This window comes from Phyllopteryx taeniolatus, chromosome 10, assembly GCF_024500385.1.
Source record: "Phyllopteryx taeniolatus isolate TA_2022b chromosome 10, UOR_Ptae_1.2, whole genome shotgun sequence".
Classification (NCBI taxonomy): Eukaryota; Metazoa; Chordata; class Actinopteri; order Syngnathiformes; family Syngnathidae; genus Phyllopteryx; species Phyllopteryx taeniolatus.
In genome coordinates, this window is record NC_084511.1 from 17227380 (window position 1) to 17248797 (window position 21418).

Here is a 21418-nt window from a genome sequence, read left to right on the forward strand (position 1 = left end):
TGATAAATAGATTCACGACACATTGATGATTACCGCTTACAGCTAATGACAAAAATTCACCATCTCAAGAAATTACAAGAAACATAAAAATATTTCTGAAAAGTATTTTTTGCAATGATTCTACATAAGGCGGCACGGAGGACGCCTGTTTAGACCGTCAGCCTCACAGTTCTGAGGACTGGGGTTCAATCCCCGGCCCCGCCTGTGTGGAGTTTGCATGGATGTCATTTTATATATATATAAAACAGTGGGTGCTGATAAAATGTTGAGCTGAATGTTTCCTATTATTCTCTCAATGGATGTAGTTGCTCAGGAGGCCAGCAAACAGAGCCAAGCAGTCATAGGCAAAGCTGCTGACAAGGCCACAGATGCCATCAAGGAGTTGGGACAGAAAAGGGAGACCAAGTGATCCCTTCATCTTTCTAAACCCGAAGCTAACTCATCATCATCATCATCACCCTCGACAGCTTTTAGACAAGGAAATACGCTGCAATGAGATCATTAGAAACAACACTTAACATTCCCCCCAACTTGATTCTAAATGTTTTCTAACCATTTTATATTTTGTATATGTGACTATTTTGGAAAATAAAAGCAGAATCATTTATCTTTTATTTTCTATATGTAGCTATAACACGGCGGCACGGTGGCCGACTGGTTAGAGCGTCAGCCTCACAGTTCTGAGGACCCGGGTTCAATCCCCGGCCCCGCCTGTGTGGAGTTTGCATGTTCTCCCCGTGCCTGCATGGGTTTTCTCCGGGCACTCCGGTTTCCTCCCACATCCCAAAAACATGCATTAATTGGAGACTCTAAATTGCCCGTAGGCATGACTGTGAGTGCGAATGGTTGTTTGTTTCTATGTGCCCTGCGATTGGCTGGCAACCAGTTCAGGGTGTACCCCGCCTCCTGCCCGATGATAGCTGAGATAGGCTCCAGCACGCCTGCGACCCTAGTGAGGAGAAGCGGCTCAGAAAATGGATGGATGGATGGATAGCTATAACACTTTGGCTAATCGTCATTGATTGGTCCTCACCGAAGCAACACTTGCGGAAAAGACGGCCTTTGGCAGGCTCAAGAGAGCGTGTTGCCTTACCTTGGCCCTCGGCAACACACCTCCTTCCATCACACTATGTGGTTGCTAAGCAACAGAACTCCGTGGGGGGCTTTTGAATTAGTAGTGAGAATACTTAGCACACGGTGTTCTAGTAAAGCTGCAACTTACTACTTTTGTCCATCGGGCAATGGAAGACCTGTAAATTAGAGAAACATAAACATGTACACTCAATAAGCTCATTTAGTGATGTTTTTAAAGTCTTAAATAGAAGAGCATGGGTGGTGTACAAAAGACATAGTGGTGTGCAAATGTTTATGTGTGGGTGGCTTCCTTCAGCCTCCTTCAGGCTGTAACCTCCTTTTCTGTGCAACACAACAATCTCACCAATATTTAACTGGACCCTCCTTTGCATTCATCTTGTAACTAGTCTGTCAAACACATTAAATTTGCAGAGAAGATTCATTTGTTATCTTTTCACACTGAGCTTTCTTTATACTTGCTGTTTCCAAATACACATTGTCGAATGTTAATGTGACACATCCATTTTGTGCATTACTCACCTGCCCTTCAGAATCTGATTATATCTCGAGATACTATTGCACATCCCATTGTTGAACCGCCCTGAATGAGGTGTTAATGACTATGAATTGATGATTAGATGAGAGCCGAACATAGATTTTTGCCCTCACATTACCACTCACCACAAGAACCCGAGCGTGGTTTCCAGGGAAACTGGAAATGTGAAGCTTTTCAGCAGGCACAGTAGCCACAGCTTCAAGAGCGACGACTGCCTCAGACAGATTCTTCTACAGACAAACGTGTAGCCACAGCAGTCAGGATCAGTCAAGAGCAGAGAGATCGAAGACCTTACATAAAAGGAGTCCATCAACATGAAGTTTGGACCATGTTTGACCTGAGTCTGACAGATTGTCTTGCGAAGGCTTCTTTAGTCTGATTCGACTGCTGAGGTACGTCTCCTGCTCTTTGTTTTATCATGCCACGTTTGTTTTTTGTTGTTGTTTTTTTTGGGGGGGGTGTTCTGATTTTATCCGTGTTGCACCTGTGTATGCGTTTGGTTGAATTTAATAATGCTTCAAAACTAAAGCATAAGAGACAGAATATTGTGTTGTGCAAAATCAAGCAAACAGTGTATTTGACAATGTATGCATATATATTTCAGTATTAGGGACCTATTTGATGACTTTAAACTGAAATGGTATTGAAATAAAATAACAAAACAATATAAAGCGGATTTTTGTCAAATTACATAATGTGCTGGTGAGTACACACAATATCGATCAGCACTGTGTTTTTTCCTGCAGAAACATCTTCCACAGGACAAAATGGGAAGTCTTAAGGATGAGATGAGAAATTTTGGTAAAGAGAATGGTGAGCGATCAGATGAAGACCCCGTGGCTGAAGGACCTCTCATGAGCGCCAATCAAGAATCAACAGGTCGAGGAGGCAGTCAGACAGAACTGCTCCATAATGTCAGCCCCGCTGATGATCATGACAGCTGTTTGGAGAAAATGGAGGACGCACAATCAGGGAAGGTTTGTGGTAATAGTCTGCAGTCAGATTTTATAAGTGTGAAAGACAGTGAACAGACTGATGCTGTCCATTTGAAACAACAATCTGAGGGTGACAGAACAACAGCTGCGGATGGGCCCAGCCACCGTGGAGATGATATAATTCAAATCATTGACAACACAGCTGAGGACAAAGTCTTGTTTTCTTTGCCATCAACTGCGGAGCCCTCTGACCCAAATTCCCCTGCACCTTTTGGGCAGCACCATATGCGTACGCAGGTCAGCCTGGAGGTGGTCCAATGTCACTCAGCTGCCACGAGCCCCATGACCCCTCCTGAGGGGGATCATTCCTTCATCTTCCCAAGCTCCTTCAGGAGACCTGGAGCTGATGCTGAAATGCAGGTGGGTCGCCAAGTGGAGTTCTGCTCCGTGGCCACATCTCCCATGACTCCAAAGACACCATCGACCACGGCTTTTCCAGCACTCACTGGGAGGGATGGAAGTGGTACGCAAATGATTACTCCCACAGCAAAATTTCCAGCAGAAGCCGCTGTTCCATTACAGTCACAAGTGGAGGCTAGCAATCACCAGTGTAAGCAACAACGGATGGGGAGTATGGACCAAGATATTACCATCTTAGTGACCCACTACGATAACGACAAGGTGGAAGAGAAAGCGCGGGAGGAGTCGTCCTGTTATTCTGTAGAGATGATCAAGATAGTTGAAAATGACAAAAAGGATTTTAAGAGGGAGGAAAAGGTCTCCACAGAAAGTGATGGTCCTGATCAGAGATCAAACACAAAACCTGCTCAAAAACAAATCCAAGCAAGCGAGACATCAGTAAGCCCGAACCAAACATCAAACATCATCATAGACATAAAACAAGTTATACACGAGGAGAAGGAAGTGTCAAAGCCGCCCGTCCCAGAATCTCCAGCTCCTGACGGCTGCCACAACATCCGCACACAGGTGAGTTTGGAAGTGGTGCAGTGTCACTCTGTGGCCACCAGCCCTATGACCCCTCCTGAAGGCAACCACGCCTTCCACTTTCCAAGTCATTGCCAAAGAAACGCGAGCCGGACGACAAATGCAAAGATAGAAGTGGGTCAGCAAGTGGAGTATCGCTCTGTTGCTACTGCACCTATGACGCCGAGAACGCCCACAGTTATGACTTTTACTGAGATCAGAAAAGAAGCCAGTACAGGGAAGAACAATGATGAGCAGGAAGAGGACGAGAAGGTGAAGGAGGAAAAGGAAGAAGTAATTGAGGAAAATGTGGTGAAAGAAGCTGAAGAGGAAAATGACTGCAAGGAGAAGAGTGAGGAGGTGGTGCAGGAGGTGAGCTGGGACGAGAAGGGCATGACGTGGGAGGTGTACGGGGCAGTGGTGGAAGTTGCGGTGCTGGGCTCGGCCATCCAGAAACACCTGGAGAAACAGGTGAAGAAGCAGAAGAGCCAACCCTCGCTGCCTCCCCCTCCGCCCCTCAACCCCTCGGCCACACCGCTGGCCTACGAGGCGGCCCAGGGAGGGTCGGCCAGGTGCCGGGAAGGGAAGACGAGAGAGCGGGACGACAAAGTGGCCCGTAACAGAAGAAACCCATTTCGGCTTCTGATGGAGAACATGCAGCAGCCACATTGTTGCTCTCGAGCGCACACCACGGAGTAATTTATGAAAAAGTTCATGACTATCCATCAATCCATCTATTTTCTACCACGTACCATGTTCAGGGTCTTGAGTGAGCTGGAGCCTACCCCAGGTGACTTTGGGGCGAAGGGTGGCAAGGGGTCTGCATGATACCTCATGCCTTGGCCGTGTATTTGGTGGACTTTCATTCAAATGATAATTTGGAACAGCCAAGGTTGAACACAATCCATTCCATGATGCTGTCTGATTTTCAAGTTCTTCTAATTTGTTTTAAAAAACATTTTTTTTAAAACATACACATGAACTTAATTTGACCTCCTCTAAACTTTTGAATCCACATGTCCAAATGTTCAAACTTGCTGTTCTCTGACAAAGAACAGCAAAATTCACACCAGGTGTTTGATCTATGAATCGACCAATAAACTTCCTCGTTCAAGTAGATTTGGTATTTAAATAGTCCTCTTCATCATGCTGTTAACTGTTTGACGTTATGAGACCAAGACGACACGTAAAAATTGATTAGCAGTACCTCGCCATTGGGAGGCTTCAAATAAGATCTTCTCAGCAGGAAAGGGCCACTCAATTTATAGAGTACCAATAGCAGGTTGCAACAGAGAGAGAGACTGGAAGAGTCAATTTTTTTCCATTTTCAACACCGCTTATCCTGGTTAGGGTCACGGGGCGCTGGAGCCTATCCCAGCTGACTTCGGGTGAAAGGCGGTGTACACCCTAAACTGGTCGCCAGTCAGTCGCAGGGCACATATAGACACGGACAACCATTTGCACTCACATTCACACCGCCACTGAGTGGGAACTGAACCCACGCTGCCCGAACCAAAGTCAGTCGAGTGTACCACTACACCATCAGTGACTGGAAGAGTCACAGAAAGGCAAAGAAGTGGACTTCTTTCCAAAACTGTTGTGAATTTTGTCAGTCAACTTTTTGGAAAACATTGAGCTTTGCAAAAAGTACGGAAACATTGAACAGTTGCACATGTGCATTCAATATTTTAGAGAAGGTCATATTAAGTTCACCTGTAAAGGTTAGATTACATTTTAAGTTAATCCTGAAACATCCCTGTCTTTTTGTGAGTAGTGTATAATATAACATGGGTCTCTGATAGTATAGTGGTCCACACAATTGACTTTCATGCAGGCAGCATGGGATTTATTCTCGCTCAGTGATCTTGGGTGTGGAGTGAGTGTGAATTGTCTATTTATATGTGCCCTGTGACTCGTTGTTGACAAATCTGTGGTATGATTTGCGTTTTGCCCAACGTCAGCAGCGATATACTCCAGCTTTGCTGCGGACAGGCTGAAACTTTCTACAGGCGATTTTTTTGAAGTACCATTTCAGCATTCTTAACTGTCATAAAATTGTTAAGAGATTTTAACTGCTACAGTATATGTACTGTAATGAATGGAGAGAGAACAATGTCACATGGTGTTATATATTACATTGCTGAAATTACTGCGTTTATGTGTTTCTCTCAGTAACAATCTAGGGCGTAGTCTGCCTTTCGTCTGAAGTCAGCTGTGGTAGGTTCCAGCTTCCCAAGCCCCTGAACAGGATAAGCGGTATAGAAAATGGATGGATGAATAGTGTCTGTCGGCAGGCACTGTAAAAAGACATTTTGAGCTACATGGTTGCTTTGCCAGTATTTGTACTGCATGTAATGTATGCTCAATTGTTGCTTGTGAAATCCTGTGAGCTTATGTTCTCAGCGCAGTAAAAATGTGCCGTTTGTTGGCAAGTTTCTCTGGTCATTTTCACGCTAGTCATTGCTATTAACCATTATGCTTACAGCATGCTATACATGCTATACGTTACATTCGCATCGGCTCCAAAATTGGGTTGAACTCCAAATTGCGCAACTTAATGGCGCGTTCAATTTAGGAGGTTCCACTGTATTATGTTAATGTCATTGTTGCTATTGCTATTCTCCTTAAATACCCATGCCACACACTGCTATTTCTACTGTCGATTTATATATCTGATTTTATTGATAAAGCACATCATACATTGCAGATAAAAGCATGGCAGAAAGTTGCCACGTCAAACCAGCTGCATGGACGGAGCTGGAAAACAGAGTTACAGCCTAGCGCTCAATGAGTTTCATGCTGTTAAATGAGGGCAAGTTGTGTGTTGGGTGTGAACTTCAAATCTAAATGTTGTGTGAGAGACTCCCCAATGTCAGCGAAGGCTTTTGTGTAGTGTCTTGTACTCTGCTTTTCAATCTGGCGTTTGTTTTGTGGGAACGTAGATAAATGCATCAATCAGAGCACAAAAGCACAATCATGATCAGAAGTTAAGACTTCAGCCATGCGAGTCATTCTCGCAGGCAATTTTGCCATTTATACTTATTTAGTTGTAATTAAAAACGAAGCAATCTTATCTCTATCTTACATACTGTATCTTATGTTTGATATAGTTTGGTTTCAGAGTTGTTAGTCTGTGATATTGCTGTGCAGACAGAGTTACATCCACATTTGAGTTCATTCATTTATTGCATACATTGTACATATACATATATATATACATTCATTTAGATGTTTTTTTTCTATGCTTCTAATGAGCTCACGCTGCATGAAGTCACACAGTCAACGTAAACACCAGCAAACAAGGTATATATTTAAACATTTTGTCAAACATACAATCTCATGTCATCCACTGAGGCAATGCAATATGCATTTTTTTTTGTGTCAAAGGGTGGCATCACTTGCATTGGGTGTTTCTCTAACTGATAAAGTTCATTCTGTTTTCAAATTGCTGCTTTTTAACATATTGACCAAAATAAAGATTCCAGTCTGCATAAAATGTGTTTTCTCTTTTTCTGATGGTTTCTGTCCTCTAAATTATCTGAGTGTGATTACATTTTAAAGGAATACTGTGACAAAAACAAGCTCAGTGCCACAGTTTTAGCCAGGATGTGATACTTTTCTTCGTCTCCAGGAAGTAGCAAGACTGTGTTGGAAAATGAATGATTGATTGAAATAGATGATAGAACAAATTACATTACATTTACATTACGGGCGTTACATTTGAGCCAATCGAAGCTGATCTTGGAAATTTACTATAGTATCATTCGCATTTACAGTTAGGTCCAGGCGTATATTACAAGGGTTTGGGGATTTAGTCTTTTGTGCAACACGATGGATTTGAATCAAGATTGATTGGCTGGCACTTAGGGGCCCTTAGTTCACAATCCTGAAATGCTCCCCGGATGAGGTCCCTGCTCCAGCATATGCATCACTACTGTAACAGGTAAATGCAGAGGATACATTTAATGTATATACATGTATAAAGTGTGTTCTATGATGACAATAAATATGATAATTATTCTTTTTTCAGCTTTAATTTAAGAGGTTTCCCAAAACATGGGAGAATCATACAAAAGTACTGCTACTATCCAAATTTGTTTGCTTAGAAAAGCTACAATAATGCATAGGTAAATGCCAATGTGGTATTGTGACATTGTTAATATGTTGTCATTTTTTGTTTTTCTTTTAGTTTTGCTGAAAATGAATACTCACAATCGTCAGTCCACCACTTAAATGTTCACATCTTATACGGGAATCTCAGCAACATCCCTGTCCAAGTTGTCCATCCAAGTTTTTAGGTCTTCAGCCAACACTACAATGTTGTGTTTGATTGCCAATTTGGTTGTCTGATTGCATAGGGGTTACATGTGGTCGATGTCCACCATCACATCACAGGTCTGTGGTACTGAATGCAGGGTTGCTGATACCCACTCTGTGATTGTCAAAGCCTTTTTTCTGGCTCCGCTGGGCTAGAGCCGCACCCAGAGGTTCGATGTACTCAGGTGGCCCATTATCCTCCAGTTCCTCCTCTTCCTGGATTTGCTGCTGATGAGGAGCAGCTACAGCATTAGACCACTAAATGACTAAAAATTTACAAATGTATATGTGTTATTTACCATTACAGGTTTTACATCATTCTCAGATGTGTTCAAGTCATCGCTGTAGTCCAGGGAGCCAAGGCTTGGATCAAGAATTGAGTGGAGGGATAAAAGTACATCAGTCATTAGAGAAATGAAGTCCGCTTACATTATTTGTACAAAATATAGGGACACACCTACTGTAATCAGTCATGTCAGTACATTAGCCAATCAGTTCGATTAATTCCACTTGAATCTTAATACTTTATCATGTCATGATATTATTGAACAATTCAATGCTACCAGTGCTAAATTTGTGAAACCAGTGTTCAGTTTACCTGACTTTGTCAACATCTGAGCTCTCCCCATCCAGGTCCAGGACCATGGCTGTGTCAATGTTGAGATTGAGAACAGGGTTTGCACTAACAATGTAAAAAGATGGCATGCAGTTAAGAATAAGGCACATTTTCTACAGTTCACTGACAATGGCTGATTTATGGATGATGGTATTGTCTTCTGACCCCTCCATGGTGTACTTGTTGGTCCCTGGCACCACTGGGCCACTTCTATGATTGTCAGATCCCACCATGGTTGCAGAGTTCATGGCTTTTGCTGCCTTGAGCTTCCTCCTGTAGCTGGGGTGGGAAGAGAGTTGATGAACGGAATGGGCAGATGAATGGCAGACCAGTGAATGGATAACTAGGTTGTGTAATCTTTATTGCAGACACAGCTCCATATAAAACAAGAGCATACAGGTATGAAGAGGGAAAAAGAAAATAGAATAGCCATTAATTTTTCAAAGTAGGCCCCTACTTACTTTCTGCGAGTGCAAACCAGTGAAGTGATGAGGACAACCAGTACAATTACGAGACCTGCCATGATGCCAAACAGGGTGAATTTCAGAGTTTCAGATTCTGGAACTTTTACTGATGAACCACCCTGAAACAAAGCACGGCATTTTCACATAAGTTTAATTTTAATAATTAAATGCATGGGTTTTCAATGGGTACTCCTGCTTCTTCCAACATTCCAAAAACATATGTTAGGAAAAATAAAAGACAAATTTGTTCTTATGTGTAAATGTTAGTGTGACTGATTTTTCATTTATTTATTATTATTATTATTATTATTATTATTATTTATCCTTGTGTGCCCTGCGATTGACTAGCAACCAGTCCAAGGCGTGCCCCCCTCTCACCCCAAGTCAGCTGGGATAGGCTCCAGCTCACCAGTAGCCATAACAAGGACAAGCAGTATAATAAAAAAGAAAAAAAATAGAATGATAGCCTAATTGTCGTCGGATGAATATAGTCTGAAGAATCACTAAAAAAAAATAAAAAATACCTTAAAAGAGACATTTCCAAAACAAACCCAATACTTACAATGTATACGAGGCCTAACTCTTCCAATGCAATAGCATGCTGGGGTTCAGCAATCTTCAACTGCACTTCATTTGACGTGAGAGCCGTCCCGTTCGAATAGAGAAAATACGTCACCATTATTGCACCAACTGAAGCCCTGTGGGAAAAGAATTCAGCCCATGCTTTACATTAAAAATAATAAAAATAATAATAACATGTTGAACATCCAAAAATATTTTTTCTGCTTTCCTGATGATTCCTTAACGTTATAGCATCCACAATATGATTAAATGAACACTTGCACCCCCTACTGGGAAAAAATTGCTCTAATTTTTCATCGCTGTTCCCCAGCCAGTAATTTTAGAGTCCGTTTTCAGATAATAATAATTATATAAATTCACCTGGATTCTTCAGAAGTGTCCGTCTTGATGGAAATAATCTGAACCACTGCTTTGGTGGCAGATGTAAGTGCCCTGGAAATGGAGAGATGAGAGATGTTGGCTTGATTAAAAAAAACTATATAAGCAGTCAAAAATAGTTCTCAATGAGAGTTGAGTCAAATTTAACCGTCACTCTCAGCTAAGGAATAGAAAATACGTGTTTTTTTTCCCTTTCCCACTGACAGGAATAACCATCTGGTCCTATGCCACCCCATTTTCTTTTGGAGTGTGAAATATGATAAACTATAAATTATCCACATACCTGATGATAGCAGGCTTATTTTTTTCAACCTCAGCTTCCGTCCCTCTGAATCGAAGTTCAACTTTATAAGATTTGTCAACTAAGAAAATCTGCAATATTAAAATGAAAGTTTAGAAAGTTCTTCCTGTTTAGTACCTTCCATCCATCCATCCATTTTCTGAGCCGCTGCTCCTCACTAGGGCCGCGGGCGTGCTGGAGCCTATCCCAGCTGTCATCGGGCAGGAGGCGGGGTACACCCTGAACTGGTTGCCAGCAAATCGCAGGGCACATACAAACAAATAACCATCCGCACTCACATTCACACCTACGGGCAATTTAGAGTCTGTTTAGTACCTATTGGGTCATATTCTGACATAGGCGATGGAGAATTCACGATCCAGTCACTTACCTCCAGTGTCATATTGGTGGAAAGGCCGCCAGTGTCGGTTGCAGACACTGTTACCAAATATTTCCCTTTCTGATTGACATCAAGCTGCTCAGTGGTTCTGTATGTGGAAGGTATTACGATGTTTGTGAGAAGATGCAAACAGACTTAGTAAATAGACATGCAGAAAAGATGCTGACTTTGCACTCTGCACTCACTGAATAATCCCAATGTAAATGTCCTTTTGCTGCGTGGTAACTGCCTCAAACAGAAACCTTTCGCTACTTGTTTGGTTGTTGATGTCCTCATATCGCACTGCGGTTACTTTAAACTCAAGCTGTGCATTAATTCCTGTATCATGGTCACTTGCCTGAGAGCAACAAGACATTGAGCAGAATGACTTTCCATTGAAGAACGTAATAAGCATATACTTTTATTTATACTCACTTTGACTCCCCCAACTGATATCCCCTTGCTTGCAGTCTCTGATACCACAACTAAAGTAGAAAGATCTTAATTTGAGCATTGTTGTTGAATCAAGGTGGTGATTTTTTTTTAAATATGAAACGAGGGTATGTAAAGTACGACATTACTGATATAAAACACAGGGTGCTATCTGCCATTGTGAACACGTAAACTGAGGATAGTCACTGGTGATACTGATACTGTATGTATGACTGACATACCTGGTGACAGAACCCATCCATCAATGTGCTGCTTGTAAAGATTGACATGTACTGTGGTTGTTTCATCAAGAGCAATAGCACACCGTTAGTTATATTGTACGTCTATTTCTGTTATCCATCCATCCATTTTCTGAGCCGTTTCTCCTCACTAGGGTCGCGGGCGTGCTGGAGCCTATCCCAGCTATCATCGGGCAGGAGGCGGGGTACACCCTGAACTGGTTGCCAGCCAATCGCAGGGCACATACAAACAAACAACCATTCACACTCACATTCACACCTACGGAAAATTTAGAGTTGTCAATTAACCTACCATGCATGTTTTTGGGATGTGGGAGGAAACCGGAGTGCCCGGAGAAAACCCACACAGGCACGGGGAGAACATGCAAACTCCACACAGGCGGAGCTGGGGATTGAGCCCCGGTCCTCAGAACTGTGAGGCAGACGACCAAACCAGTCGTCCACCGTGCCGCCTATTTCTGTTAATGTTGTGTTAAAAATATATGTAAAAGTAGTTTCTTTTTTAAATTGATCACAGAAAAAGAGCAATAGCTCACCAAGGACAGAATCTGAGAAGATGAATTGTGGTGCATTGTCATTGATGTCTTCAATGTTGATCTTCATTTGTCCTGAAATGTTGCAAAGAAAGTCCCAGCGCACAGTGGCGTTAATGTATGGAATTTAAACTGGATGACACACATGCTGGTAGTGTAAATGGCTATACATACTCGACAAGAATAGAGAACTTTGTACTTTTTGTTGAAGAAGTACGTACGAGAACAATGTTTGTTCTGCAGCACATGTCACTACTGCTAAGCATCGTGAGTCTTTTGCAATAGACACTCTCCTTTGTGCACAATATTCTCGCGACCTCTTCCCATTAATTATTCACACTTTGTGTATCTTTGTATTCCTTGCAAGACATGTTGTGTAGAGCCAGCTGATCCTCAAAACTATCTACTCTTTGACAGCTGTCACTTATCAAAAAAAGGGACAACATTTCCACTTTTCCACATTATACATTACCACTTAAATGTTCTAATTAACCACGCAATTGACCTCAGACAACAAATGAGAATACATTTCTGCTGATGTGTTGTGAACAAGCTACAACAATTCCTGAACCAGGGCTGTGAGAAAAAAATTATGTTCTCCCAGACCTGGGAACAAGTACAAATTTCTCCGTGAGTATGTATAGGTGTTGAGTGAGCAGACCTGCAATGAGACTGTTGTTCTCCCCTTTCTCAGTGTACTCATCTATCACCTGAGCCTCCATAAGCGCCTGGTCACACAGCTCATAATCCAGTGTGTGTTCGGGATTGACCACCACGTCTCCTGTCGGCTCCAGGACAAACCACTCACAAGGTGTAAGAGAGCCGTTGCATCTGCACTTGAGGGATTCCAACTCATAGATCAGCGAGTGGTTTCCGTCTTTATCCCATGCCTTAAATCTCCCAATAGCCTCAGTTAGCGTCGTGTTTTCTTTGACTTTCACAGGGTTTGAAAGCAAGAACTCAGGCCTTTCATCATTCACATCCAACACATCCACCTCCACCATCACCACTGCCTTTTTCTGTCCCAGATCTGTGGCTTCTACTTGCAGCTCGTATTTCTGCCGAGCGCTCTCGTAGTCCAGATCAATGCCCAGGTCCACTGTGATGTTCCCCATGTAAATTTGCTCTTCTGAAGTGGTGAGAATGGCGAAACTGTCAAAACTTCCAGCAATGATGCGAAGCGATATCCGGTTGAAGTCTGTTGTTTGGTCCAAATCTTCAGCCAGGACAGTCCCCACAAATGCACCTGGTTGCAGGAAAGTGTGTCCCAATTAGACCCTGCAGTTATAAGCACTCAAAATTTACCAAGGTACACTGACCTGCTTCCCCTTCTTGGACACTGAATTTGTATGAGGAGTTTTTAAATGCTGGTGTGTTGTCATTGACATCCTGGGATGGAAACAAGGAATAATTGAAGTTCATGAGGACTTGCAGTGCAATAAAGCATTCCAACTCAACCTGCTGCAGACATACCTCCACATTGATGATCACTCTGACCATGCTGGACAGGGGAGGCATACCCTTGTCTGTAGCTGTAACATTGAGCTCAATCTTCCCCTTCAGCTCAGCATCCAAAGTCTCACGGTCCAGTTCAAACTGGTTCTTCAACACTCCAGTACTGTGGTCCATGGTGAAGTAACCACTGTACATGCTAGGCACTATTGCGAACACAATTTGACTGTTTAATGTGCCTGGCTCATCTGCATCAGTCGCCTGTTCAAAGTGGAGGAAAATGGACAAACATATCTTTATATTGGTATGGTGAATTTAGTTGGAACACATCACTCTAATAGGAAGGATGACTTCAAGGCCAGTCAAGATTGATTCATTAGTATGAGTGCTCTATACCGCTCAAATAATTGACACTTCCATAACCCGAGCATGATTGGAAGAAGGGTTCCTGCATTGGCACATACGGTTGCTTATTAGTGAACACACAACAGAGGCATCTATTATCCATTCTTTTCAATCACAAGGTATCAGATGGAGCAGTACTGGTACACCCTGGACAGCTCGCAAGCCAATCAAAGGGCACATCTAGACAGACATAGACAAACAACCATTCACACTCACATTTACACCTAAGGACAATTTAGAGTCTTCAGTTAATGTTAGATAAATTGTAGAAGTTATCATTTATTTGCTTAGCTTGCATTAGTATAATGGACAATTTTAGATGTCTCGCCTTCAAAAAGAAGACTCAGCATCATCCGATGGAAGGGCGCCTGGACCAAGGACGTGATCGGATGTGGTCGGGTCGTGACAGGTGTTGGTTCAATATTATGTGTTGTGTCTTATTACTTAGAATACTATGTCTGGGAAAAACCCTCTTATTATCAAATATTTTGTGTTGTGTCTTATTGCTTAGAACATTATGATTTGTAAATCCCTCCTATTTCAAATAAAAGCAGGAGCGAGGGGGGGGGGGGGATTGTTTAGAGCGTGTTGAGAGGCTGTGATCTGAACAATCTCCCATACGCCCTCCTCATGAGAAAAAGAAACCAGCGTCTTCATTCCTTTTGTGTCTATTTTTTATAATGTTGGGTAAGATAAATCCAACAGTTAACCTAACATGCATGTTTTTGGAATGTGGGGGTGGGAACCCGAAGTACCTGCCAAAAACCCACAGAAGCACGAGAAGAGCATGCAAGCTCCACATAGGAATGGCAGAGTCCGGATACAGACCCGTGACCTCTGAACTGTAACGAACTTTAATTTAAAATCGCAAAATTACAGATTTTTATATAAATAAAAAATTTCAAGAGGACAACAAAAATGACATTGGTTTCTCCAGTAAGAAAAGGAAAACATCAATTGAGAAAACAATGTATAAAACAAATTGAGCTGATTGTGTTTATATAAAACCCCAGATGTACTGTAATTACTATGTTTAAGAAACTGAGCAAATAATTGTCACTTACCTCTACTTGAAGTTCGAGCTGTGAACCCTCTTTAACAAAAGCCTGATAATATTCTTTGTTGATGACTGGGGGCTGGTCGTTGATGTCCGTCAATATGAACTCCAGTAATGCGGTGTCAGGCTTGCCGTCTGAGTCTTTGGCCTGAAGAGTGCCAGGGTACAAAGGTCTCACTTCGCGATCCAACAGCGTCTTGTTTTTCACGTAAATCACACCTGTATTTGGCTCCACATCAAAATAAGTCCGTCTGAAACACAGATACATTGTGGTCAGTGGTGTGAATCAGAAAAAACTAGATGTTTTCTTCATCCAAGGAACTGAGGTGAGACATACATGCTTTCCGGGTGAAGCATGTAGGTGATGTTGCCTTTGTCCATTGTGTCAGGATCATCTGCCTGTAAATATAAATGCTCTTTTTACTCTACTGTATAGTGCACCTATCTTACATGAATATTCCAGCTCAAAGGACTTACGGTAATCGTAGCCACCACAGTGCCAACGTCAGAGTGCTCAGGCACTGTTAAATTTAAGTAATTATCCTTTGGGAACTTGGGATTGTTGTCATTGATGTCTTGTATCATAATAGTAACTGTGGCAGTGGAGACAAATCTGGTTTCTTTTGGATCGCTGGCAATCACCTGTGTCATGACACAACCAACACCTTATTTCATACCAAATATGATGGTCAAAAAAATATGCCACAAATTTGGACAGAAAACAAAGGAAAATTGTAAACACCTAAGGGGAATGTCCAAAATAAAGTGCGAAAGACGTTCCAGTGCTGTTTCAGTGCTGTTAAGAATGTTAAAATGCTACTTAAATCAACGCTTGCAAAGTTTTTTTAATAGCGACAGTTTGACTCTATAAGGATTGTTTTTGTTAGATATGAGATATGCGCACGGTGGACAACTGGTTAGAGCATCTGCCTCACAGTACTGAGGACTGGAGTTCAATCCCCGGCCCCGCCTGTGTGGAGTTTGCATGTTCTCCCCGTGCCTGTGTGGGTTTTCTCCGGGCACTCCAGGTTCCTCCCATATCCCAAGAACACGCATGGTAGGTTAATTGAAGACTCTAAATTGCCCGTAGGTGTGAATGTAAGTGTGAATGGTTGTTTGTTTGTATGTGCCCTGTGATTGGCTGGCAACCAGTTCAGGGTGTACCCCGCCTACTGCCCAATGATAGCTGGGATAGGCTCCAGCACGCCCGCGACCCTTGTGAGGATAAGCGGCTCAGAAAATGGATGGATGGATGATTCCTATGGTCACGAGCTGTGGGCCGTGACCGAAAGAACAAGATCCCAGATACAAGAGGCCGAAATGAGTAATTTAAAAAGGCTCTTACAGCATAGTAGTAAAATTGACTAGTGTACAACGGTCAGATTTTACATGTTTAGCATATATGGCTAAAACGGTGGGTCAGGTGGTAGGGTGGGTTGTCCCTTGACAGAAGGGTTGGCGGTCCAAATCCTGGCTCTGACTGTCTGCTGTTGTAGTGTCCTTTGGCAAGACGCTGAACCCTAAATTGCTCCGAGTGGGCATGGCAGCAGCTTCACACTGGTGTGTGAATGTGTGATCATCTGGAAAGTGTTTTGGGCACTGATAGGGGTAGCTATATCGCTTGTAAGCATTTACTGACTAAATTTATAGAAAAAAAAGTCTGCAGCTTGTTTAGGAAGGATGAGTTAGTTATTGTTTCTGATTCTTGCCCATCCCAACCTTTCTGAAATACTCTGACATAAGACGACAGACCAAAAGGTGATTTGGCTATAACTATACACTTTATGCCCAAGCATTGCTGGGAGATCATACTACTTATCCATCCATCCACTTTCTTTACCGCTTATCCTCACGAGGGTCGCGGGCTGCTGGAGCCTTTCCCAGCTATTTTCGGGCAGGAGGCGGGGTACACCCTGAACTGGTTGCCAGCCAATCGCAGCATCCTACTTAAGTGTCCAGTCTAATTGCTCTGAAGTCATCACCGAGTCCTCATCTTTGTTTGTTTGTTTGTCCCTTTTGTACTTGTCTTACCTCTACAACCATTTGCTGTGTTTCTTCATAATCCAGTTTTTGTGGCTCTTTGATCAAAAGTTGAACGACGCTGTCGGCCGCAGCAAATTGTGGCTCGACAGAAAACATGTCTTTGTCTGCTCCCTCCAGAGTTAGTTTAATGTTTTTAATCTATGAGAGGACAAAGCAAAGCAAATTTATTTATATAGCACATTTCATACACAAGGTAACTCAGTGTGCATTACATGATTAAAAGCATTTAAAAACGAAGAAAAAAAACAGCTTATAAACATTTAAAACAAAGAGGGAGGGAATATACAATTAAAACAGCGTACAGTGAAAGAAATATCATTTTAAAAGTGGAAATGCTCTCGAAAGCATGAGAAAAAAAGAAGAGTTTTTAACCTGGACTTAAAAACATGCACACTTGGGGCTGACGTCACTTCTGTTGCCAACTTATTCCATTTGTGTGCAGCATAATAGCTAAACGCTGCTTCACCATGTTTGTTTTGGACTCTGTGCTCCACCATTTGACCTGAGTCTGTACAGATTCTGTACTGTGATGAGTTCGGAAACCTGATTGAAATTTGTCAAAAAGTCCATTTAAGTTCAAGAAATTGCTGAGTTGATTAAAAATAACTCTCAACAATCTTGGCTATGAAAGGGAGATTTGAGATAGGTCTACAGCCTGCTAACATGGAAGCACCCAACGTTCTATTTTTTAGCAGAGGCTTAATGGATCCTTCTTGAACCATCAACACAATTCTGAATGACATATCCTATCGGAAGTTATTACCTTATCTGCATCTTTAACCATCATGTTAATGGGCACAGTTCCCAATGAGTGCTCTTTTATGTCCACTTTAAATTGACTTGCTTTATCACAAGTTTGCAGCTCTCCTGAGCCTTCACATTTGTAAAACTCTGGTTTGTTGTCATTGATGTCAATGATGTTGATCTGTACTGGAGCTGTGGTGCTGGCATATACTCCGTGGATGTTTGGCTGGGACTCAGTGGCCTAAAGTCACAAAGCATATGGACATAGACTAGATTATCAAACTAATAATAATGATTAGAGGTCTTGGAAATTCTAAAAACTTTAAACATCATATACCTTGATAGTCAGGGTAACAATATCACCAATTTCTTCTCTGTCGATTGTCGAATCCACAGAAATAATGCCATCATTGATCGAAATTTTAAACAGCCCATCTGCAGTGGAATCTGTCAATCATTGGAGGAATAATACATATAATTCACTCTTCTTCATTGTCAGCAAACAGTAATACTTTTTTAAACCTCACCTTCAATGCTGTATATGATCTTCTCATTGATTTCAGTGTCTTGGTCTATGGCTGTCACTGTGTAAATAGAATGGTCCTGGTAAAAAATAAATAAATAAGTATTTTACCATAAAATGAAGCACCACAGAAAGCAGGGCTCTTTTCCTCAATGCATATGCTAATGAGCAGGAACTTACCACCACTGAATTCTCCTCAACACTCCCAATGTAGGGCAGGCCCAAGAATTTGGGGTCAAGATCCGGGACGTCCAAAACGGTAATAACGTAATAAGCAATGCTTGAGTAATAATTAGTCTCATTGTAAAAACATCTGCCCCCACCATCCTGGAATGGGAAATGCCCAAAGTCAAAATTATGATGTACCGTAAATGTTGCCCTGCTTTTAGAAGCAATGCAGTTATTTCTAGGCTGGTAAAGTTAAATTATTCTTTATTAAAAGATCAATGTAATGGTCAAAGTTGCTAAAAAAAAACAGACTTATTCCAAACTGGAACAGGGGCAACAAATGGCTGGGAAAGTTGAGAAATTCTCAAAAAAACACCTGTTTGGAACATTCCATAGGTGAACAGATTTAAATAGAAACAGGTGAGTGTAATGATTGGAACATCACCAAAAGGCTGAGTTGTTCTTTAGCAAGGATGGGGTGAAGTTCACCACTTTGTGAACAACTGCGTGAGAAAATAGTCAGTTTAAGAACAACGTTTCTCAATGTACAATTGCAAGGAATTTAGAGATTTCATCATTTATGGTCCATAATATCATCAAAGGATTCAGAGAATCTGGAGAAATCTCTGCATGAGCCAATCGCTGAAGATACGGTCACAAAAAAAGTCACAAAAATTTGAAGGTGCACCTGAAAGATATTGCTTACTCAATCACTCCGAAAAGTAATAAACTCTAAATAAAATTATATGACTGTACGGGAGAACATTGAAGTTTTCAGGAACATTTTTCAGGAAACTATACCCTAAGTCAAACAAAAACATTGAAGTCAAGCTGTCACCATGTTGATGGCAGACAAGATGTCCAAATACTGTGAGAGACTTTTGCAAATCTGGTGACAATTTATCTCAGTAAAAATCAAAAACATTAGGTCCACTTGTGTGTTTTGCATTTTCTTTGACTGTTGTAATGGTGCTCTAGAGGTAGACTAGTGATAGAATAGAGGGAAAGTGTTATGACGACCATAGAAACGGAAATTGAACTTATTTCTATGTCCAATCCAACTCATGGTATGAATACTCACAGTTGCGTTAATTGTCAGCCGATAATAACTACTCAGTCCAGTGTAATTTAGCGCCCCGGTCAATGTGACAGTACCAGTTGTGAGAACAATATTAAACAGTTTCAATCCATGACTCGGGGTAACCTAGAAAATAAAGTGTAAATAATAATTCACTAAAGGTTATGGTAAACTGTAGAATAACATTATTATAGGCATACGAAATTTCGGATGATACTCACATCAGCAATTCTGTATTTAATCTGACCACCTTGTGAAATGTCCTCGTCAGTGGCCAACACTTTAAACAAAGTTGAACCTATTGGACTATTCTAAGAAATAGGATGGAGGGGGAAAAATATCAGCTAACAATTACGTACAGTACATTTTAATGTAATGATTGATGATGGCTATAATAATAACTGCATCTGTGCTTACATAACAGATGATTGGTGAAAATCATTTACTGTATCATGCTGTGTAATTTAAGTATTGGAGACGTGAGGCAGGTAAAAGTATTGTTATTGTAATAAAAAAGGTGATAAATTAAGATAACTCAATATACTAAGTGAATAAAAGATATCTGACAAACCTCTTTCACTGGGATGTCAAAATTAGACCCCTGAAATATGGGTCTATTGTCATTGGCTTCTTGTAAAATTATACTTATATCTTTCTCTGTCTGAAACACAGTGTGCAATACACTCCATTAATATGATAGGAGACTGATATAAAGTTAAAAAAAAAAAAAAAAGTGATTAGATTCACTTACAGTATAGTGACCATCTGAAACAGAAACTCCTAGTAGTAATAAATCATTAATCTGGAAAAAATTAAAAAATACATTGAATTATATAACCCAATTTAATGTCATTGTGAGTTTGATGATTTTTTAAAACAAACTCCGAACCTCTCTATCAAGCGTCCTTGAAACGGTCACATCTCCGGTCTTACTGTCAACACTGAAGTATACGGCATTTTCCCCATAGAGAGAATATGTCAATGGGTCATTATCTTTATCTGTTGCATCTATTTTAAATGCATGGGCATCTGTGGAGATGTTACAGTTAGTAGTTATTAGAGCAATAGCATGGCAAAGGTGAACATGTAAGAAAACATACCTTTAGGTGCGTCTTCGCATACCCTAGCAAGTAAAGTGTTGATTGTTGGACTGCTCTTTGCTGTAAGGACAAAATATATACAGATATTAAAATTCTCAATGGTGATGTGTACTTTAGAATTCCCAAGATAAATAAGTTAATAAACTAATACACACCATTACTCAGGCTGATGACACACAACAGCAGGAAGCATGCAGGGATCCACTCCATGACTGTGAAAATGAAATGAAAATAATAAACCTCCTTGGGCTCCTTTTCGATGCATGGCTGATATGTCAGTCAAAGGAAAGAAAAAAAAACCCACACACAGTTTGATTCCCCTGAACACGCCCACAGCGTTTGAGAGTGGAGACAATGGCTTGATTTCTCAAATATTTGTAGAAAATCTAAATAGCAAGAAACCATCCCTTCACTGACTTAAAATGGACAGAAAGCATGTTTTGCAACCGCAACAACATTATTAACATTGTTGTGTCATCACTATGTTGGGTTGGTGTAATAACAGACGAAAGATTAGCTTTGTCCGAGTCGATTGAATTGAATTGAATTGATGGTAATATGACTCTGTCCCTGAAACCTGCCATTAAACTTAAATCTTTTCTTAAAACTCTCAAATTGCTTGCTACGAAGCATTAATAGCATTTCAGGTGTAAAATAATTAAAGTTTATCTTTGGCAAATTAAGTTGGATTGACTTCAGTTTATTCTTTATTTCAGACCCAGGGGAATCCATATCACCGAGTAAAGAAAACAATTGAAAAGAGAAACGAGAAAGAAAATGATAATTATAGCAACAATATACAATATACAAAAACATGTAATCAGACTTACCTGGTGACATAGACTGAAGGCTTTTCTCCCTCTGATGTTATGAGGGGACCTTTGGCTCTTGTTCCTTAAAGTGATAACCGTCTCTATAAATATAAATGATTAACACACAAAAGAGCCAATGCCGTGTCAGCAGTCCCCCGCCATGAGCACAATGTCAATAAAAACACAGTTTTCTACTGTTGTTTTCGCTCACACATTTGTGGGAGGGGAATCGTGAGAGACAGGCCC

General features: G+C 41.2%; 2 protein-coding genes across 4 annotated transcripts; one reads left to right on the forward strand and one right to left on the reverse strand.

Moving 5' to 3' along the window:
* Positions 1-746: 746 nt before the first annotated feature.
* On the forward strand, positions 747-6586 carry LOC133485260 (uncharacterized). Its single transcript, XM_061788688.1, has 2 exons — positions 747-2022; positions 2377-6586. The coding sequence occupies exon 2, from the start codon at positions 2398-2400 to the stop codon at positions 4246-4248; it is 1851 nt and encodes a 616-aa protein (XP_061644672.1). The 5' UTR covers positions 747-2022; positions 2377-2397; the 3' UTR covers positions 4249-6586.
* Positions 6587-6716: 130 nt separating this feature from the next.
* cdhr2 (cadherin related family member 2) lies at positions 6717-21291 on the reverse strand. Of its 3 annotated transcripts, XR_009790648.1 has the most exons (32): positions 21191-21291; positions 20516-20572; positions 20361-20420; positions 20150-20289; positions 20012-20062; positions 19832-19921; positions 19482-19571; positions 19264-19386; positions 18195-18341; positions 18019-18094; positions 17829-17938; positions 17511-17732; positions 16736-16885; positions 15182-15346; positions 15042-15103; positions 14712-14955; positions 13264-13503; positions 13110-13179; positions 12452-13036; positions 11794-11865; positions 11001-11050; positions 10772-10923; positions 10578-10674; positions 10190-10278; positions 9889-9960; positions 9509-9644; positions 8944-9065; positions 8648-8761; positions 8465-8548; positions 8166-8229; positions 7762-8094; positions 6717-7483 (listed from the first exon to the last, which is right to left on the reverse strand). XR_009790648.1 is itself a non-coding variant. In XM_061788687.1 (31 exons), the coding sequence occupies exons 1-31, from the start codon at positions 21198-21200 to the stop codon at positions 7939-7941; spliced, it is 3897 nt and encodes a 1298-aa protein (XP_061644671.1). In that variant the 5' UTR covers positions 21201-21291; the 3' UTR covers positions 6717-7938. The 3 variants fall into 3 exon arrangements, 2 of the variants coding, with proteins under 2 accessions (XP_061644671.1, XP_061644670.1); XM_061788687.1 differs by having other exon boundaries at positions 6717-8091; XM_061788686.1 differs by having other exon boundaries at positions 6717-8094.
* Between the last annotated feature and the right edge of the window lie 127 nt (positions 21292-21418).

Bases quoted from the DNA above. Each gene is read 5' to 3' on its own strand.
- LOC133485260 (XM_061788688.1), top strand. From the start codon at position 2,398: ATGGGAAGTCTTAAGGATGAGATGAGAAATTTTGGTAAAGAGAATGGT.
- cdhr2 (XM_061788686.1), bottom strand. The intron at 15,104-15,181 runs GTAAGTCCTTTG...TTATATTTACAG, and splicing joins CTGTGGTGGCTACGATTACC to GCAGATGATCCTGACACAAT. The intron at 11,866-12,451 runs GTCTGCTCACTC...GCAACATTTCAG, and splicing joins GAACAACAGTCTCATTGCAG to GACAAATGAAGATCAACATT.